Below are 23,256 nucleotides of genomic sequence, written 5' to 3'. Positions count from 1 at the left end.
TGAGTACACATCGAACATCGTGTACCTTTGTTGCATGATGTTCGATTGGCGGTAGTGTTGCAGAATGACAGTTGTCTCACAGAACAGTGTATGTTTCTGTTCCAGGGGTCTGAGTGACTAAGCTATGGAGACTTGGGGGCAGTACAGTGGCACAACATGGCATGGCAGCACAGCAGACATATGACACCAGCAAGGTACGGCTGTATATGTGCGTGGTTACCTAGGTGCATAACTATAGGACAATATGTCAGGGACAATGGAGGTGGTCAGCGTGCTCATGCATGCATAGCCTATGACAAGGCCTGCTACCCTTGATATGTGTCACCTGGGTGTTCTGTACATACAAATGTAGGTGGTGGCAGATAGCATTTATGCCCATGTAGAGGTGGGTTATTTAGGGTCTGCAGCTATTGGCAGGACAGTAAAATGCATGAAAATTGCAGACCCATAAGGCCATATGTGTACTGCTGCATGGGAATATATTTGTACACTCAGATACACAGAGTTGCCTTTATTGAGATTAGAACCCCTACCTATCTGTTAATATACACTAGAGTACTACGTATTTATTGCATGCACCATGGAGCTTATCTTTTTTTGAGATTGCTAAACAGTGCTGTTAAGATAGATGACAGCAGGCCTTGTAAATAGAGGCCAATGGGGAGACTGGCAGGTTGTCCGAGGGCCTTAAAATGTATAACCATTGCACAGAGACAGGCATGTGTACACTACTGCAGGAGGATATATTTACACCCACACCCACACACACACACACACACACACACACACACACACACACACACACACACACACACACACACACACACACACACACACACACTCACACGGAGTTGCCTGTTGTGAGATTAGAACCCTTACCTATCTATCAGTATACATTGGAGCACTACATAAGTATTGCATGCACCACAGAGCTTATCTGTTTTGACATTGTCAGGCAGTGCTGTTAAGGTGGATGACATCAGCAGGTGTTGAAAGGGAGGCTGATGTTGAGGAGGACACTAGTCACAGGGCCATAAAATGATTGACCATTGCACAGACATAGGCCAGATGGACATGTTTGTGCTGCTGTAAGAGAAATATCTACACACACACACACACACACACACACACACACACACACACACACACACACACACACACACACAATGTGCCTGATGTGAGATTAGAACCCCTACCTACCTACTATTACACACTATAGCTCACAGTATTTATTGCACGTACCACCGGTTACATGTGGTGTACATTTGGTTGCTGCAATAGTACTTGTGGGCTACACAAAGTAGCCTTGTATTACACAGCATTTGTAGTCTGCAGAGTGAACCTGCTTTATGCTGTTCTTGTATCTACTGTCCTAGCAGTCAGGTACCTGTTAATACCCCTGCTATGTGTGTACAGTTAACAGTATTGCCATTTCTGGCAGGTTGCAGTTTGCTATGTGGACAATTGGCCAGTGACAACATGGCCTGTCCAAGTCCTGCACTGAAGCCTTTGCACATTACACCATTAGCTCACCATTGTCTGTCTACAGGGTGACATTTCAAAGGCACAGGGTTCTGTGGTTAGGTGGACTATGTTATAATGCAACCTTGGTGTGTTACCATCAGACAACTGTTGTGTATGTAGGGGCAGATAACCCCAGCATTCTGTGTGTGGGTGTGCACATTCTTACAACCCCACATACATATACACATGTACATATATATATATATATATATATATGTGTGCGCATATATATATATATATATATATATATATATATATATATATATATATATATGTGTGTGTGTGTGTGTATATATATATATATATATATATATATATATATATATATATATATATATATATGTGTGTATATATATATATATATATATATATATATGTGTGTATATATATATATATATATATATATATATATATATATCAATATAACAGAGATGTCAACTTAAGTGTAGCTGTGTGTTAGCCAAGTGTAGGAGCATGCCCAGTGTGATTGTCAGTACTTTCCAGGTGTCTCCAGGCCAGACCTACCTGTACTTCAGTCCAGGATTTTATGTGCTGCAGCCAATTGGCTACTGCACCTGATTCAACAATCCAGTACCTCCCTGATATTTTGACCAAGGGATTTCCCATGTGTGTGCTGAAAGTATTATATGACTCATACCTATCGACTGTACAGATTGTAATAGACTGTACAGAGTGTTGCATCATGCGTATGGTGCGGTTTAAATAGCATTGTGATTTTCTGGTGCAGCAGTGGCAAATCATTATAGATTGAGTTTAGGAAATGATGCCAGGAATTTGAGTTAGTGACTCCATACACACTATGACACCCATGCTACTGCATGACCTGTTATTTTCTGCACTTTCTACATTTGTCTGGCCAGTAGATAATCCTTCTCCTTATATTTGGGTCTTTGCCCCACTACTGTTCATGGCTTTGTCCATGTTTCCTGCCATACGTGGTTGTAGTTATGATGTGACTGAGGTACATGATGTCACACCACACACAGGGTGACATTCTTCACACCTGTCAGTGTACATGTTTTAGCAGGATTTCCAGCATTCCACCCCATATGCCTACTATGTGCCTCATACAGTTGTGTTTTCTGGCATACCTCTCAACTGTTTAGATTTTTGCAGAACGTCCAGATTTTTGGCTTCTATTTTTGGTCTGTTCCTCATAAAATGTGTGATTTTCTTGCAAATCATTGAGGATTGAAGTCACTAAATAATGACTTGAGTTTCACACTTCATATCCTCCAGAAAACACACGCTAGCACAAAACATTTTATTCTAGCAGCTTTCTAAGTTTATAAGAGCAATATTTAAAATTTGTCCCTATTTTTGGTCCTTTGTCCCACAATTATTTTTGACTTTGTCCAGATTTCTTGTGCTAAGAGGTTGAGAGGTATGTAATTTCCAGTACCATATTACCAAATGGAACCCACTGAATTATTGTAAGTACTGACACATTTAAGTGATGACCTTTACATCCTGCTGCTACTCTGAACTGTTGCAACCTGCTGGCCACCTTCTAGGTTACTCAGTGCATGTATAATGGCTGTAGGTTTGGCCCTCTGTCCCTCCGTGGTCTCTGTCTGTGTCCAGCTGTCTTGCAGTAACAGATTGGGGCATATTGACAGTCTGTGGGACTCCTACCATAGGAGTACCTCACATGCAAAAGTTGTAGGTGCAGCCAGCTTTGAACCATGAATACCATCAACCACGCTACTGTACTTAGCCCACTGAACCACACCAAGCACCAGAACATGAGGTTTACTTCCTCACACTGTCAATAGCAGACAGGCATATCACTTTGACCCCTGCATATTGTGGAGATTAGAATATGTAGCTAGGTTGTTTGGGACAGCCCTGGGATTGTGTGGTGTGCTGATATAGCCATGCAAACATATTGTTACAGCAGTTGTATGGGAACACTGATGTGTTGGGGGTAGGGGACTCTAGCACTGACAGTCATGCGTCTGTCCTATGACTCCACTGTTTGGCATTTCACTTGCATACTGGAGTGGGTTGTGCTGCCTTGTGGACTACTGCATATTATGGGGCAGTCAGTACTGGAAAGAGTACCTGTTGTCCCACATAGCTGTTAGTTCTCTGCAAGTAGCCCAGTAGCCCACTCTGTTCCCTTGCATACATGCAGCAGGTCCATACATATGCTACCATAGTGTAGTACCCCATGCATTTGTTGTAAAGGAGAGTGACTTACCTTGTGAATGCAGCAGTTGAGATACCTGTGTTGCAGGGCTGACTCTGATGAATGCAGTACACATCCAATACATGGTGAGGTACAGGTTGTGTTGTGTGGCTGGCATCCTTTTTACTATGTATGTGAGTTGGAGTAAGGTGTCAGTCCCTAGGACCCTATGTTGTCAGTGCGTGAGCTATGCATTGCCTTTTTGCCAAGGCCAGGGCATACTGGGCATGCCTACATCTGCCTACAGGGACAGCCTCAAGGGGTTCCTCCTCCGAGTCCCCCTGTGGGTGTGGCTTTGGGACCTTGACAGTGGTAGGGGGCTATGTGTCCCTTCCTTGTGCTGATCCTGCCGCAGCTGTTTCCGCTGGGTCATATTGTGTAGCATGGCACATACTGTGAACATCTGTGCACATGTAAAACAAATGCAGCCCCTCACGAGCTGTAACAGTCCCAGTAAAATAAAGATGCACTGGCACACTTTAGCGTTGAATAATAAAATTCCTTCTTTAATACGAACTGTTAAAACAAAATAGCTTCACAAACTGGTTGAGCGCTTTCATCTACTCCTGTAGATTTCCTCAGAACCATTTGAAAGTGCTTAATTACATATTATATAATCTCCTTTCTCCAATAGCATCATTACATTAATTAGTTGAAAACAATTAATGACTAACCATGTAAAGCTGTTTAAAGTGCACAGTGCTAGATTCCCTCAGAACTGTTCCTTCCCTCTAGTAACTTATTTTTTAAAATCCTTGTGTATGTCTGTATTGTTTTGAACATACATTCATATTCACATGTCATATGTACATTACATTATAAAATTATTGACTATTAAAACCTCATAAAGCTAAAAAACTGTAAAAAATATATAAAAAAAGCTTCAGAGTGAATAGCTGCTTTAACATCACATTTTGTGTTTTATGTTGTCATAAACACCTTAATAAGAGAAATATCCTAGATAACACTTTACTTTTTGTCCAACATGGGTTTTATAGATATGGTATCATTAAGCCCTGGGCTTTCTGATGCATTCAATTTTATTTAACGTGTCTCCTTTTCCATTAGTTTTTCTTTGTGTTCCCTCCCCTTGGATTCTCTAGTATGTGTTCTAGTATACCAAACTCAAACATCTTACATTCATTATGAGCTTCACAATGTCTCCATAATGCATTATTTCCATCTTGTTTTCTTATCTTATAACAGTGCTCATAAATTCTATTTTCAAACACCGTGTGGTCATTCCTACATAATAACTTGGACATGTTTTACACTTGGCTAAATATATAACATTTCTTGTTCTACAATTCCCCTTACAAAAGGTGATATTAGTCTTGTGAATATTGTCCAGAATTATACTTGTTTTCCCTATAATAAACCTACACTGATTGCATCTACCACATTTGGTTGTGCCATGCTCACTTTTGGTAATGTCATACATCCTATTTAACCTGGATTTTAGGTTAAGTCCATTTCTGTACACAAATGTGGGTTTTCTTCCTACTATGTTATATACATTGTCATCAGTTTCTAATATATTCCAGTTCTTCTCAATTCGTCCCTAATTTTACCTACTTCAGGGGCATATTGTATAACACACGCTCTTCTAAACTCCTGGGTAACTATGTCTGAAGAATTACTATTTGCCATGTTATTTCCCAGTATAAGTTTGTATTTTTTTCCCCATTCCTGAGTGACATAGTTCACTACGTCCACTATCATCCCTTTCGGGTAACCTCTTTCTTTAAACATCTTAGCTATCTTATTTAGCTCCTCTACCATATCTTGATAGTTAGATGTCATTCTTGCTGCTCGTATACATTGTCCCTTGATGATGCTTTTTTTTTTTTTTTTTTTTTTTTTTTTTTATTATTTTAGTGGAAATAGGTCCAACCATTTTTTAGAGGGGAAGCAAATGAGAGAAAATGGGGGCAAGCAGGAAGAAAGATACAGAAGCAGGCAATATCAAGAGAACAATCCACCAAGAAAATGGGATTAGGTACACCAGGAAATGGAGAGAAAGGAATAGTTAAACATAATGATATACATTATAGATGGAAGGACTTTAGTATATACAACTATACCAATGTAGAAGTTACCACTGATATGTTCTCTTTATTATCTAAAGGTATGAAGTTCATTCCTAACAATTCCGGCAATATTATAGATTATATAGTGGATTTTAAAAAATATCTCAGGAAGTTAAATTTGGCTATATACTTCAAAGGGAAGGAAACACTGAACGTGGAAACCTTCAGGCAGCCCAGTTATTTTACTCCACCATTGAATAATACCCTAGCCACTTATGAGAGGATGGTACTCAAGGAATTGTATGCCATTATGGACAAAAGTAAGAATTATGTCACTAATTTAACTGAGAAGGAATACAAAGTTATGAAGGAGTTGCAAAATAATGATAAAATTAGATTAATGAAGCCGGATAAGGGAGGGGGTATAGTCATATATAATATGGAAGACTACAATAATAAAATAAGTAATATATTATTTAATTCTGGGAATTATATATCAACATCTATTAACAAAGTTAATATAGCCAATCATAAGATAGATTTGATATTGGAAGACCTATTAGTAGAGAACAGAATCACTATTGATTTATATAATTATGTGAAAATAAAGTATCCGATTATTAGTAACATAGTGGGGATACCCAAAGTGCACAAAGATATGAATGAACCTCCATTTAGGCCCATAATATCAGGGAGCAACTCAAAAACTTTGAATTAGGGAAAGTCATAGATGGTTGGTTAAAAAGTGCATATAAAAATATTTCACATGTAGTGAAAGACTGTTGGGATTTCTTGGCAAGACTTAAAAATGACTTCATTTCTGAAGATTGTATATTGGTGACAGTGGATGTTGTTGATTTGTTTTCAAGTATACCTCAGGAAGAGGGACTCAACAGATTCCAGGACAGTATAAAAAATATAGTAATTTAACATGGGAGAAAATAAGTATTATAATGGTATTTATGGAATTGGTCCTGAAAAATAATTTTATTATGTTCCAGGGTGAATATTACAAACAAAGTAAGGGAGTAGCCATGGGGCGCATGTGCCCCATGTTTGCAAATTATTTCTACTAAACTGGGAGGAAGAATATATACTTGGCTCAGAATGGAAAACTAATATAAAATGCTATCTGAGGTTTTGGATGATGTGTTTATGGTGTGGAAGGGTGGGGTTGACACTTTAAAGACATTTATTGAATATCTGAATACTAGGAATGATTTTTAAAATTTACTTTTACCATGGATAGAAAAAGTATATCTTATTTAGATATGAGGATTACTATAGACGGTAATAAATTTAAATCTAATTTATATAGAAAAGACACATTTAGTAATGATTATTTAGAGTTCAATAGTTGTCACCCAGCACACCAGAAAAAAAGCATCATCAAGGGACAATGTATACGAGCAGCAAGAATGACATCTAACTATCAAGATATGGTAGAGGAGCTAAATAAAATAGCTAAGATGTTTAAAGAAAGAGGTTACCCGAAAGGGATGATAGTGGACGTAGTGAACTATGTCACTCAGGAATGGGGAAAAAAATACAAACCTATACTGGGAAATAACATGGCAAATAGTAATTCTTCAGACATAGTTACCCAGGAGTTTAGAAGAGCCTGTGTTATACAATATGCCCCTGAAGTAGGTAAAATTAGGGACGTAATTGAGAAGAACTGGAATATATTAGAAACTGATGACAATGTATATAACATAGTAGGAAGAAAACCCACATTTGTGTACAGAAATGGACTTAACCTAAAATCCAGGTTAAATAGGATGTATGGCATTACCAAAAGTGAGCATGGCACAACCAAATGTGGTAGATGCAATCAGTGTAGGTTTATTATAGGGAAAACAAGTATAATTCTGGACAATATTCACAAGACTAATATCACCTTTTGTAAGGGGAATTGTAGAACAAGAAACGTTATATATTTAGCCAAGTGTAAAACATGTCCAAGTTATTATGTAGGAATGACCACACGGTGTTTGAAAAATAGAATTTATGAGCACTGTTATAAGATAAGAAAACAAGATGGAAATAATGCATTATGGAGACATTGTGAAGCTCATAATGAATGTAAGATGTTTGAGTTTGGTATACTAGAACACATACTAGAGAATCCAAGGGGAGGGAACACAAAGACAAAACTAATGGAAAAGGAGACACGTTGGCAAATAAAATTGAATGCATCAGAAAGCCCAGGGCTTAATGATACCATATCTATAAAACCCATGTTGGACAAAAGTAAAGTGTTATCTAGGATATTTCTCTTATTAAGGTGTTTATGACAACATGAAACACAAAAATGTGATGTTAAAGCAGCTATTCACTCTGAAGCTTTTTTTATATATTTTTTACAGTTTTTAGCTTTATGAGGTTTTAATAGTCAATAATTTTATAATGTAATGTACATATGACATGTGAATATGAATGTATGTTCAAAACAATACAGACATACACAAGGATTTTAAAAAATAAGTTACTAGAGGGAAGGAACAGTTCTGAGGGAATCTAGCACTGTGCACTTTAAACAGCTTTACATGGTTAGTAATTAATTGTTTTCAACTAATTAATGTGATGATGCTATTGGAGAAAGGAGACTATATAATATGTAATTAAGCACTTTCAAATGGTTCTGAGGAAATCTACAGGAGTAGATGAAAGCGCTCAACCAGTTTGTGAAGCAATTTTGTTTTAACAGTTCGTATTAAAGAAGGAATTTTATTATTCAACGCTAAAGTGTGCCAGTGCATCTTTATTTTACTGGGACTGTTACAGCTCGTGAGGGGCTGCATTTGTTTTATATTGTTGGACAGGCCAGTGAATTTGATTCAGTTATCTGTGCACATGTGGCTGGAGAGTACTACAAAGCTCCACCATATATATTGAGGCACCGGAACCGTGACTTGAGCAGCCCGAACACATGCTCTATGATGTTCCTAGTTTGTGCGTGTGCCTCATTATGGCGTTCTTCAGTAGGTATGTGTGCATTTCTGATGGGAGTCATCATCCACAGTTCCAGTGCATACCCAGCATATCCCAGTAGATGGCCATATGGAATTTCCCCCCTGGCAGACATCTGGTGCAGCTGTGATGTGTGCCAGATATGGGAGTCGTGATAACTGCCAGGGCTGCCAGCACACACATTCTTGATAATGCCCTGGGCATTGCAGATGACCTGGCAGTTGACAGAGTGATACCCCTTGCAGTTGAGGTAGACTCTATCCTCCTCACTAGGCAGTGCTTTGATGTGGACAAGAGTGCAGTCTATGGCACCCAGTACCTCAGGGTTGTGTGCTACATGGTAGAAGAGATGCATACTGCTGGCCATCTCCTCAGGGGTGCAGGGTAAGTAAATGTGCTCAGTGGCATGTGTTTGCATGGCAGCCAGGAACTGGTGGAGTACACTGAATGCTGATGCCTGTGAGACCCCCATCATATCCCCAGTTGGTCTTTGAAAAAGCACTTGTAGCTGGTATTCTAAGGGCCACACATACCTTTGTTTTTACTAAGATGGGTTCCCCTCTGTTGGCACTGGGTCTGAGTTGAGGGCAGCAGAGCTCAGTAAGTTCTTGTAGTATGTCCCTATTCATCCTGTAAAGTTCTACAATCTCCATCTCATGTAGCTCCTGAAAGGTTACCCTGGGCCTGAACACTCGTCTCCTTTTCAGTCTAGACCTGTTGTCAGCATCAGCATCAGCACTGACTTCAGCATCTAGCACATACAGATGTAGCAGAGCAGCAGTAGCCCCTACCATTCTATAAGTTAAAATTTTCACCTCTGTACTCCAGTGGTGCAGAGTATGGGAGAGAAATCAGATTGTATGGTGTATGCATAATTTATAGTTGTCTGCTCCAGATGCAGCCTATCTGATTAGCTAACTATGATGCATTCCACCTGCCAGGCACATCACTGAGGGGTTTGAATGGCCCATTGTAAGTGAAACAGGGGTTATCATTAATTTTTATATGATTGGCTTTCTCTGGCAATTTCCTTTATTTATTTATTTTTTTAACTGCCTTCCCTGCTAAGCACTGTGATGAGGTGTGCAAACCCATGCTGCTGATATAGACAATGCTCAGTAATCAATAGATATACCCCCTTGGACTGGCATGCTCAGCACAGCTCAAACCAGCTAAAACATGAGCCCCGCATCAAAACAAAGCTTATCAGCATTGGACACACCCCCTGCTTAGCTGAGATGAGTGCTGCTAAGCTCCAATCTGCTTAAACCTATAGTGATGCACCATTTTTGATGTCAGCTAGCTCTTCTGTGGACACCAATATGGTTCTGGGGCTACTTGGATTTTATCTGCAGACACAGAAGCCCATTTTTGTATTTAGTAACCCAAGCTCATTTGCATACAGATCTGTGCACACAACCTGGATACTACGCTATTCCAGGGCATGCCTCCTTAGCAACCACTGAAGTCTACCATTGTACATGTTCCATGCAGGGCACTATAATGCATTATTCTCACATATTAGTTATTTTTAGTTTTTAAATGTTTTAATTTTTTTTGCATAATGACACATTTGCTCACTGCTGCCTGCAGCACAAATGTAATATGGGTATTAAAAAACAACTTGTATTACATTATTTTGCATTACGTTTTGGACACACATGTCATGGTTTTGCACATATCTGTGTCTGCTATGCAATTTCTGACTTCTAAATGGGGTTTTACAGCCCCTATTCAATTGGTACTTTCTTGTACACGGAAATTTTCCATGTGTACTTCAGACACCAACACAGGGCCTGCAGGATTGCCTGTCTGCTTGCTGGATTGGTCCAGCACCCTCATTTGCATGCAATTCACCTGCTTATGAGGTGATTTGCATGCCACGGACACTTCCGTGTCACTTGTGCACATCCTTCTGCTCTGTTTACTAGATCATACGGCTGCTTACTTCCATTTAATCTCCATGCCACTATGCCTACACAGAAAATCACTCTGTGTAGGCTTTATTGAATTCCCCCCTATGTCTAAGGATGGTGTTATTTTTTATGTCAAAAAAGGCACGAATGATACTTGTGATTAATTTTTGCCATGATAGTGCAGTTATCTAAAGAAGTTGTTGAAGTTATTTTTGTAGGTGATAATCCTTAAACATGAATATATCAAAGAATATATAATTTATAAGAATTAATTTCTATACGTATTTTTTCTGAACTTTAGTCTCAGAACCTTTTCTTGTAACCTGTCATCCATGTAAACTGCCAGCTGAAAAGAAGAGGAAGAAAAATAAAGAAATTATGCTAAACAAGACCAAAAGCAGCAAAAACACCTTGACATCATCAGTATTATCAAAGGAAGACAAAAAGCACAAGCTGCATTATGCATGGCCAGAAAAAGTGGAAGGGGAAGAATCAAGAATTCTGCAGAAAGAGGTGATAGAAGAGGTGAAAAACAGTGCAGGTGAGTATTTCGAGTAATAACTGGTGGTAATATGGAAAGACAGATTTTTTTTTTGAGGGTGTCCCCTGAAGTGGGTGAAACATTTAGATGCTTCTTTCTACTGCATGATTGTTCTAAAAATCTTGAGTCATCACATTCGTAGAGGAATGTCCTCCTGATCCATACATGGTGTCTCTCTTACACATTTGTTGGGGGGAGGGCAACTGTGCACACCATTAGCACTCAGTTTTTATCTAGTAGTTCATATCTCCTACATTGTCTTACTTGGAAATTTCCTGTGTTTCAATGTTTCACTGCATGCCAGTGGTCCTTAGAGGTCATAACAAGCCAATCGCCAAAACATTGCAGCCCAATAAACTCCATCTCCAAACCAGTTATCTATGCTGTTTTACACACTTTTGACATACATGTATGACAGTGTCTTAAATTATTTTCTTGATTACAGATTCTATTGTTTAGTAATGAATTATTTTTTCTAGTGCCTTTTCCATTATTATTAAACAGTTTTATAAATATGAATAAGGTCACATCGATACGAAGTAACAAACTGAAAACAAATGTAAGTTTATAAGTTGTTCTTTAAATTCCGGACTCTTAAATGATGAAACATTTTTGTAAAATATTGTTGTACTCTGTCAGCATTAATAATATCTTTTATGGAATTGTTACAGAAATCAATTTCCTATTCTCTTATTGATCTCACTAGGTTCTTCATCAGTGGAAGCAGCACTGTAATAGTCCTTGAAGACACTGACTGCAAGATTAGTCTTATAACTCCAAAGCCCTTTCTAATTTGTTAATTACCATATTAATTGAAATTCATTAAGTTAGAGAGTAGAACTTCAAGGCCTATATAAGATGTATATTTTGAAATCGAGTCATTGACTGTTGCATTAGGATATTGTGCATTGTCCCCTAAATGCAGAACCTTGCATTTCCTTGAGTGAAATGATACTTTGTTTAATTGAGACCATTTATAGAGTTCATCATTATATTTCTCAACATGTGCCTGTGTTAGAGGCCTAGGAAGTGTATACCGTTCATGTGTGACTGTGGCCAACAGATTATGATGTAATACTGTCACAAGCTCTGACTTTGCATTACAAGATTATAAATTGATTGTGTATGTGTTACTAAAGCTTCAGTCCAGAGAGATGGACCACCATTTGATTGGTGAGATTGAGACTTTCATTAACGCGTACTGCTTGGTAGTGGTGAAAATGCCATGTAAGGAGCAAACTGAAGGCTCATCCATTTATTCTCAGACAGGAATACAAAGTGTAGAAGGTTAAAGAAACCTATGTCTGTAAATGAAGCTTCCAGGCCTTGTTCCTTTTCATAGTGCTCCTCTACAACCGTGCCTTCATCATCTTCAAGGTCATCATCTTCTAATGTAAGATCATTTCATGTGTGTAGCCTCAGATGTACATGTGACTAAGTAATGTGACATCAGATAGCTATTTTTTAGCAATGTTAATATTTTATTGTAATATTTTTCTGGTTGACACACTGTGCAATTCCCATGCATGGTGCACTCTTGTTTTGACACTGATTACTGATGTGACCATTTTGTAAGAATCTGTTTACATAATACTGTTAAAACAACTTTGTGTTAGACAATCAGTGCTTGTATTCAGTTATCAGGTGCTTGCCATTGTTAAACATGCAAATCAAAATATCATCAAGAGCTATTCTATCCAGTCTTGATTCCAAGTTTGATTTAACATTGCTCATTAAGCAAAAACAGTTAAACACACAAATTAACTACTTACAATCTAATGTTATATCCAGTATTAATCAGTGACCATATTGTTTTATTTTCACTATATTACAAGTCTTAACACCTAGACCAGTGACATCTCACTTTATATTGGAGTCTACTTTATTAGATACAGATCTTCAGTATTTTGTGCCAATCTAATGTTTTCTTAATACTGAAGTTCCATTATAGCATCACATACAGTCCATTTTTTTACACTATGGAGTTCTGTTGCTGATCTGTAATGGTTCTCAGTTCCATATCATTGTTCTCTGTAATCATCTTATTTGTGTAGTGTACTTAAAAAATTCACCATTATATTCATCATTTTCCTAGCTCTATTTGTGCCCTACTATTATAGTAATAACTGAGTTTAGTCATCATCCTTTCAATCTTTTGTTGCCTCAAGTGTTGAGCCAACAGTTGCTCTAGGGTTATTGTCAAAAACAGTTGTTTTAAAAGCATTGCTGTGTGAACATTCATGTTTTCACAGTCCTCATGCATAGACATTCTATCTTTTTTCAATTGCTCTTTCCACCTTTTATGTTCCACTTATTCTTTTCAACTCGTCTAAATTCCTTATGTTTTTAAACCGTCTAGATACCTACTGTAACTATTGCAAATTTGCTTTCATTGCAATTACATTTCTAATCTTCATTTGCAGTTATCCTAGCTCCTTGCAATGTCTTCTCTGCTTAAATGGCTTCCTTTTTGGAATGAATGCTGTCAAATGTCAGTGCTTATCACAAAGTACTTTTACTTGCTTGCAAAACTTGCTTTGTATGGGTGCATGGTCTGACACACAAAAACTTCCTTTGTATAGATGCGTGGTCTGACACAATCACTGGCTGTGTTTTCATGATTCAGACCATGTCTCAGTATTCTTTTGATGTGTAACATCTCTGTAATCGTGCACATATTTCACTGAAAATGTATATATATTCCTTTTCATTCTGTTTTATTTTCATTACATCGTTAAGCCCAAATACATGCATACAGTTCTCCAACAATCTACCCTCTGCCAGTATTCTGTGATATCTTGGCCCACCAGAGACCTCTTCCTTATTTCCTATAGTGTTCCATCTCCTGCTATTAACGTGCATCGTTGACAAAAGACTATAGCTTTTTCCATAGTATTATTTGTGTCTTGCCTAATGGAGTATAAGTGCAACATGTCTAATTCTTGTACCCTGCCAACAAACCCTCACCGCTGTATTCCTCTGGCTGTCCTTCACTTTTTCCTCAATCTTTATTCCTATAACCTTTTTAATTAAAAGTACGATTCATTTATTTTGCTCACTTATTCCAGGAAATAAACCTTCCTTCCCACTTCACTTTACAAAGGTTTCATTTTCTCTGTAAGTCAGGTGTGTTCCTGTAACATTAGTACTTCTGTATTGTAAATATAGCTCAGTACCTTTTTTGTGTTATTTTTTTGCTTATCAACAAGCCCATTTATATTCCAAACCAATACATCAAATTGAGCTATAGCAAAGATGATATTTTATTCTACTTAACTGATAATCTTTATCTTACTGTTAAAAAAGTGGTCCTTCATAGTCTGTTTTTATCAGTTTTGTGTCACTTATATATATTTTTTTGTAATATTATCTCAACTGAACCTGATCTCTTGGCTGGTGTTTATTGTACTGAGACTTACCAGAGACTATGGATACTGAAGGCAATGTGAAGACTACCAAGTCAAAATGAATTCTTTCAGTATGGAGTCTACTGGCTTAGCAGCTGTCATCGTGACTATGAATTGGGCCTTGTGGCCATTGGAATCTAGTTTAAGTTTTAAATCCCTCCTTGACTATAATATGCTTTACTCTTTGAACAGGACATGTAGCAGGGCTCTGGAGTTAGTGAAGAACTGGCAGATCATAGGCTGACTGCAGTAGGCCTATTGATACTGTGGTTTACAAAATATTTTGTAGTTTTGTAGTTTGTTTTTAGTTATAGCAATTTTAATTAGTTACTCTGTCTGAGACAGTTATGGTAATAACTGGTGGTAGTTTTGTTCATGCAGGATCTACCTTGTCAAATAATTAGTATATAGGTTCATAGGTTCATAGGTTGGTACTAGGCTATCGGCCCTAGGGCCTGTGCAAGCCTAGCCATAAAAATTCCCTGGATATTTCTTCCCACAATATTTACTTCTCTGTACCCCTGTCTAGTAGGGCGACTGACATGATTCCTGGGGTGAATTTCCTATCTCCCATCCAATCATCAAGGTTCCTTTTGAAGAGGGCCAATGAGGCGCTCTGCTTGACATGTATGGGCAGTCTGTTCCAGAGTATGGGGAGTCTTTGGGTCAGGAACCTATCCCTCCAGCATGCTTTGTTCATTGTGATGATAGGGTTTAGATCCTTGGAGCATGTGGCTCTGAGGGATTGGGATTTCTTTAAGTGGAGCATGTCCAATAGCTCAGGATTTGACATGGCCTTGTATGTTAAGCAGAGATCGCCTCTGAGTAGACGATATGCCACAGAGTATAGCTGGAGTTTTTTTAGATGGTCAGCATATGGCATCTGCTTTAGGCCTGTGATTCTTTTAGTGAGGTATTTCTGTGGCCTTTCCAGCTGTTGCAGATGTCTTGTGAGGTACATACCAAACGGGGCATTATACTCTATAATGGGTCTAATGAGGGATGAGTATAGTGGGACAATGACCTCCTTTTTTCTGGATCAAAAGCCCTTAGTGATGAGGTCTGCCACATAGAAGGATTTCCTGACTGTTGTGGCAATGTGGTTCTCGAAAGTGAGACCACTGTCCACCTGTTTCCCTAAGTCTCTCATCACACTTTTGATGTTTGGTGTCCTGCCACCTATGTGGTAATTCATGGGTACATGTTTTTTTCCAAAGAGGATAACTATACATTTCTTGGCATTAAGCTTGAGCTCATGGCTCTGGCACCAGGCATCTGTTTCTGTAAGGCCCGTTTGTAGAATATCCACATAATTTGGGGATTCAATAATGGCTCCCAGTTTGCAGTCATCTGCGAACTTTGTTAGCCAGAGTCCCTTAATGTTGGCCTGTACTTCAGTGAAGTAGATGCCAAACAAGAGTGGTCTAAGGACTGAACCCTGAGGTACTCCACTTGTCACTTGTCTGGAGCTGGATTTGGAGTCGGCTACTTTTACAGTCTGGGTTCTGTCAGCAAGCCAGTTGGCAACCTATCGAGTGATGTATGCCTAGCTTAATAAGTTTATCTATGATTCCAGAGTGGGGGATGGTGTCGAAGGCCTTGGCAAGGTCCAGATAGGCTGTGTGGACCGCCTTACCCTCGTCCACAGCTCTGGAGACTGATTCGAAGAAGTCAGTCAGATTCAGAAGACAAGATCGTCCCTTCACAAACCCAAACTGGGTGGGGTCCAGTGTTTGTAGGTTGCCAGTGTCTTTGTTTATAAGTTCCATGATAATGCGTTCCATGCCCTTGCAGATCAGGCTTGTCAGACTGATGGGACGGTAGTTCCCGGGATCCAAGGCAGATCCTCCCTTGTGGAGCAGGATAACTGTAGCTGTGTGCCACTCAGTGGGCACGAAGCCTGAGGTGAGGCTGTGATTAAACATGACACTTAGGTGAGGTGCCAGTTCATTTTGTAGTTCATGTAGTACACAGCCTGAGATGTCATCTGGTCCCATGGATGCTGTATTGTTAGCTTTGGAGAGTGCGGTTTCTACCTGTGTGTCTGTGATTACCGGAATTTTGGAAAGCTTTTGGTATTGAGATGGGCCCTTTAGGGGGTGAGAGGGGGGTGAAGTTGGCACTAAATCGATCTGCCAGGATATTGGCAATATCCTTGGGATCAGTATATTTAATGCCATTCTGTTGTAGCTCAGAGCAGATCTGAGCATTGCCATTTAGATTCTTGACATAACTATAGAATGCCTTGTGATTGTCTTTGGAATCTTTGGCAATTTTATTTTCATAACTAGCTTTTGAAGATTTTATGAGGGATCTCACCTTCTTACTGAGTCTGGTGAGGGAGTTTTTTGCATCCTGGGATTTTCCTCTTTTCTGCAACAGTTTCTTCCTTTTGTTGTATAGTTTGTTTATAGCAGGGGACCACCAGATTGGCTTCCTTTTTTTGGAGAAGAGCATCTTGTTTCTATTTGGGATGGCACGATTCATGCACAAGTGGATATGCTCATACAGTGCCTTAGTGTAGGATTCTGCAATCGAACTTCCAGATCCCGTCTGTGTGGGTGTCGTGAAGTTTGTCACTTCTGACTTCAGTAGCATGAAGTTGGCTTTGGAGAAGTTTTTTAAGGAGGTTTCCTTACTGGGGGGTGGGGGTGGGATGTGGATGTCAAGGGTGGTTTGCTTATGGTCAGACCTGACCAATGAGGGGGTGACCACTGGTGTGGAGCATCTGTCTCCCATGTTGGTAATGACCAGGTCTAGGATATTGGAGCCCCTGGTGGGACAATGGATTAGATGATCCAGGGCGTTGTAATTTATGAATTCCAAGAACCGTTAATGGCAGGGTAGTTGAAATCACTCAGTATTAGGGTGTCTGGTTGTATCTTAATATTTTCCAGTATGTTTAGAAAGGTGTAATGAGAATCTTGGGGCATGGTGGGGGATCTGTAGCAAGCTACAATTTGGATTTCAGTCTTACCTAGTCTTAGTTGCACCTGGAGAATTTCAGATGCATTGTGTTGGGCAACTAGCCTGGAGGTGTGAATATCCTTGGTGAATATGGACACTCCTCCACCTTTAGTGTTTCGGTCATGGTTTTGTGGCCAAAAAGTGTGGTATGAATTGTAGCCTGGTATTGCAGGGGTGATCTCTGGAGCCTTGTACCAGGTCTCAGTTACTGCACAGATATCAATGGTCTCCATTTTTAGGAGTGCCTTGAGAGAGTGCATTTTGAGGTTTAGACTTTTAGCATTGAGTAGCATTACCTTCAGATTTTGCATGCTTGTATCTGTTACGGTGGTGGTTTTATCTTTTGAACCTTGCCTAAAAAAGGCACTATAGGGGTAGCAAGAGCTTTAGCCAGTAACCAGAATCCCAGGGGTGACAGGTGCAGACCATCTCTGGCAAAGCATTGTGGTTTGTCGATCATGTCTTCCCAGGCAGACAAATACTGGATCCCCTTTGAATGACACCAGAAGCTTAGCCAATTGTTGAAGTTAATCATTTTGTCCTTATACTCTGGTATCATTCTGGGTGAAGGCAGGATGCTACTCAGGGCTAGGGTCATACCTGCCTGGGTCACATGATCCAAGAGCTCTTCCATGTCTTTTTTCTTGTAGTCCAGGGAGGTACATCTCAAGTCATTCACTCCAGCATGGACAATGACAGAGTCCTATTTGTACTTGTTGTGGAGTGACTTGAGTGCATGCGTTATGTGGCGGATCCTGGCACCCGACAGGCAGCTGACTGTAATTTTCTCCTTGTTCTGCCTGGTGAGTGGGTGTGCCTGACTATAAAGTCACCTATGACTAAAGTGTTGGGTACATTGTCTTGCCTTAGGGGCTGTTGTCGGGTGGCACACTGGTGTTGTGAGCTATGTTTCACTTTGGTTGTGACTGGTGTTTGTTTGCGTTTCAGCTTCGGAGGTCCTTGTTGCTTGGGCAGGTTAATGTTAAGTGCCTCCGCATATGTGGGTTTAGTGTTGCTATGTGTGGGTGTTGATGGTGTGAGTTTTGAAGAGCTATGAGTTGCTTGAGGTGTAATGCATGTGTTGACCTTCTCCTCTTGACTGTCTAGCACAATCTTGGCCGGAGAGAGCTTTGCTTCCAGTTTGGCTATGTAAGTGCATCTCTTGCAGGTTGTAGTGTTGGGTGGTAGGAGGAGAGGATTGCCTGTGTACATGAGGCAGTTCAGACCCAATGGGATGTTGTACTTTATATCCAGTTAATTGTACAGTAAAGTCATACTATTCTTCCCTTGGAGCCATGGTTAAACATATAAAGAATATTTGGGATTTGTTAGCATCTTCTGCCTGAGGTGATCATATTAGGAAAGGACAAGGGGATGACTGCCTAGACACAGCAGCAGAATTTCAGAATAAATAAAAAGCATCCAAATTAACTGTAATAAAGAAGCATGGGATGTGAAGTTAGCAGTTGTTTACAGAGCCGACTCTATTCAAGTGAAACAAAAATTATAATTGTGCCACTTGTGCTGGGGCTTTCCCTCAAAATGAGACTACACTAAATATGTTACTATGTCATACTGTGTGGTTCAAATTCTTAGTACATACAGAGTACTAAGGGGGGATCATTTAAAGTGTACATCCTTTCTTGCTCTGTAATTTTGAAACTAAAAAGGCAATTAAATAATGAATATCTTATTGATAAGGAAAAATATCTCACCAAGCACCACAGCTACAACCCATTAGGATGGTATGAGTACAACACTGGCTTGGTTGTTAATGTCTGAGAGGCATACTGTATCAGATGTGCAAGTGAAGAATGTGAGCAGCTTCAAAAGTAAATTAGAGTTGCAGCAATGAACCCCTAAAACTACCCAGCTAAAAATGGGTGTGTAGAATTCTAAACACGGACTTCAGTCTCTCTTAGACAAAAAGAAAATGTCTTCCATTATTCTGTGTACTAGATAAATTGATAATATATACCAGGTACGTTGACAGCAGACCTGATCACCAGGTTATCTAAAGTAGGCAATACCAAAGCACTTTATCCAGTGATACACCCAGCTAAGTGGTAGTGTACCTATATGCCACAGTTAATCCTTCTTCTCTGCAGAGCTTATTTTGTGTAGGAGTGTGAAAGGTGAAGCTCACTAAACCATAAGGTTAGATCAGGCTTTTTAGACCAAATAGATTTATGCATTGTAATTCATATCCAGTAGGTAGGACTGTCCCTGGTAATAATACAGATGGTAATTGATACAGTTAAGAAACAAAAGAAAGAGCATTTTTGGAAACATTACCTGTATATATCAAGAGATTTTATGGAAGTCTTACATCTGATTTTGACATCTCTATTTCAGAATTAGCAGCATGGGAATGTTCTACTGTCCTCTCACGTTTCTACCCTGCTGATCTCTGTTCACAATAAGAGGTTGTATCAAAAATGTCTGGAAATCATTTATTTCCATTGTGATTTTGAGTATTTTTTTTTTTTATCTTGCCTGATAATCTCTGGCTGTGGGCCTTCCACCTGCTGTTTGTTATTATTTATTTGTATCCTTCAATGCCTGGGGTGTGAATGCAGTGTAACTGTCTCAGAATCATCATACTGCAGCAGGAAATGGTAATCTGATTTTGAAGCTACTTCTGAAGTGGGTACAGCTGAATACTTCCTTCTGTCCCTGTCTCATGACTTTTCTTAAAATCTCAAACTCTAATGCTCTTGTTAACCTATATCTGATATCCCTGTTCCTGACTAAAGAGAATACTTAGCACTATGATCCCTAATTCTTTGTAGCCATTCATGCATTTCAGATTCATTGCTAAGTTGCACCATCCCGTGTTCATTACCTGAAAATCATAACTTTTCCATTTGTGCCTGTATTGTGAACCATGACCACCACAGGTACTGTTGAATGAGGTCAGATGGTGACATCAGTTGTTGCATATACTAGGGTTCAGCCATATAATTGACTTGCATCTTTACAACAGGCATGACACATTCATCAAAGACTAGCATTTCATTTTGAAAGCAGAAAGCAAATACCAGTCCAAGGTCTTCTCCAGTGATCCTTGCAAGAAGCATAAATGCCATATGCAAGAAATCCAAATTCTGGGTCTAACTTCAAGCCTCCTTCAAAGTCCACGGCTTATGTGGTAGCATTTTTCCTTTATCAACAAGGTCATCAAACATGAACAAGAGATTTATCATCCCACATCTAGTCCATAGATGGATGTAAGGTTGAATATAGAGACACCTGTTCCACACCTGAGAAGTGACTCCCTGTGACTCCCTGTATCCACAATGGCATCAACCCTCATTTTCCCATGTTGTACATGGGGTCAGGGTGTCACATCAATTGTGACCTCCCCCTCCCATATGCTGTCTTTTACCAGCCTCTTCACTGCATTGCGTAAGATAGTTCAGTGGGAACATGAGAACACAGCTCAGAAGTTGAGGCGTGTCAGAACCAGGTCATTTGCTAGCTTCCTAATTCCTCATGCTGCTCCTGGAGTGCACATTCCTCACACAATGACATGCTTAACCACAATTGTATTTAGTGTTGGTTGACTGTGGCACTTCTGTTACTCCCATCTAGCACGTAAGGAGAATGAGGGCAAGTTGAAAGGTAGTTATCTGTTTTGATTCCTTGGCTAATTGTATGTCAGAAATTAGTTTACAGGTCCTGGCACTTGTTAACAACAGGAGGAAGATCAAGCCTTTTTCTGGTGCTATTTCTCCTTGTAGAGTGCCTTCTGGATTTGTCATTTGTCACTGACTCTTTGCAATAATGTCTAATATTTTTTGAGCAAACAGAAATGGAAAACCAAGTCATGCTTCCAACAGGGCTTTTAATAAGGATGTCATATTTGTTTTTTGGAATTATCTTGCATCAGGTCCTTTTAATTAGTCTCCTAAAATGGTTTTCTGTTTTAACCATGTATCTCAAACACTCCTGTATTACTTCATCTGATAAGTACAAGTCCCACAAATCTCAGAATGTGGTCATTTTTACCTTGGCAAGGTGTGGTCAAGTCTTGTAAAATAATCTCTACTTAACCCCCCCCCCAGGGTCTGGAGGCATTAGTCACATCCTATATGTTTAATTTCCAAAATTATGTGGTAAGGCAAGCTATGAAAAGCTGTCCACAGTTCTTAGCTCAGATGAGCAGAAAGCTGTAGGAAAGGACCTTAATACTATGCAGTAGGTCAGGTTCCATGTAGTCTGCAGTATCTTTGACATGGAATAAACAATGACCAATTGTGTAGCCATCAGCACCTGCAGTCATAGAACAGGCATTTTTTATGCTGTCCTCATTCCATGAGGAGCTGTTTTAGGATGTAGTGAATTGCACTTTGGGTGAGGTCCTTTGCTGAATATTTATTCACTGTAGATCGCTGAGTGTTAAGCTTCCTTCCACAATGGAACACTTGTACCAACACCCTCCTCCTTCTTCTAAATTTTCTTGGTTATTTGGTGGGGGGAAGCCAACAATGAAGTTCAGGTGAAGGTACTAGCCCTTGTTTTGCCTCAACTGTGTGCATTTATGGACACTGCTAACTGGAACATGCCCTCACTTCTTGTGATGTAGTACATTCAGTTTGTAGCGGTGATTCTGTACATGGTTTTAAGCCATTTCTTTCAGAGAGGATATAAGATTGCATGAGTTGTTCTCCTGGATTTCATTGTAAAGGTGGATCCAAAGCCATATTCTGGTACTAATCAAGCTTAGAGACGGCAACGCACCATCTGAGCTATGTCGTAAAAAGCAGCAAGGAGACTAGCTATGCTTCTTGTGCCCCCATATATGCTAACATGATTATGCTGGAATGGGAAAACCAACATTTATTTAGCAGTGAGTATTACAAACATGTATCCTATTACACAAGATTTCTGGATGATATGTTTGTATTATGGACTGGTCCAGTGGATATCATAAAAGACTTCATTGATTATTTAAATCATACGAGTGAATTCTTAAAATTTACCCATAATGTTACTACAGAAGGTATACCATATTTAGACACATATATAAGGCATACGAATACCAGATTTCAATCTGAAATATATAGGAAGGACACATTTTCTAATGGGTATTTGGAATATTCAAGTAACCACCCTAGGCATATGTTAAAAAACATTTTTAAAGGACAATAAGGCGGCCCGAATGTCTTCAAAATTTGAGGTTATGGAAAAAGAAATCAAATTCATAACCTCTATGTTTGCTAATAGAGGTTACCCTAGGCGTTTGCTTAATGATGTTTCAAGTTATGTCATAAATGTATGGGGCAAAAAGTACCCACCCATATTGGGTACTGAGTTGAATAATATTAAAGTATGGGATGGAAACTCCGATAAATTACCTTATAATAGATTATGCACATTGACATATTCACCTTATATGAATGAAATTAAAAATATTATTGCAAGACATTGGAATACCTTAATAGTAGATGAAGATGTGAAAGAAGTAGTGGGGGAAAGACCATGTTTTGTGTACAAGATGGGTAAGAACATTAAGAGACTGTTGCAAATAGGCATATTGGATACCCAAGGTTATAAAATAAATAAAGGCACTAGGAGGTGTGGGTCATGCAACCAGTGTTCAGTTATAAATGAAATAGAAGGTTGCAGACTGGATGATATAAATAAGACTTATGTAAAATTTAGAAAAGGAAATTGCAACAGC

The 23,256-nt window shown here is 39.2% G+C and overlaps 1 protein-coding gene across 2 annotated transcripts in view; it reads left to right on the top strand.

Annotated features, from left to right (window-relative positions):
* Positions 1 to 23,256, top strand: part of LOC122815449 (zinc finger protein 252-like) — a 304,744-nt gene that overhangs the window by 220,531 nt on the left and 60,957 nt on the right. Inside the window, exon 13 of one of the 2 annotated variants that reach the window (XM_044087952.1) lies at positions 10,957 to 11,196. The exons of the other annotated variant lie outside the window; for it this stretch is intronic. Within the exon in view, the coding sequence (XP_043943887.1) occupies positions 10,957 to 11,196 (240 nt within the window). The remainder of the gene's footprint in view (positions 1 to 10,956; positions 11,197 to 23,256) is intronic. 2 annotated transcript variants of the gene reach the window in all.

The sequence above is a fragment of the Protopterus annectens genome, chromosome 11.part0 (genome assembly GCF_019279795.1).
Source record: "Protopterus annectens isolate FY-2018-M chromosome 11.part0, PAN1.0, whole genome shotgun sequence".
Taxonomy (NCBI): Eukaryota; Metazoa; Chordata; order Ceratodontiformes; family Protopteridae; genus Protopterus; species Protopterus annectens.
Note: the sequence above shows the minus strand (reverse complement) of the source record. Positions and strands in the feature narration are given on the sequence as shown.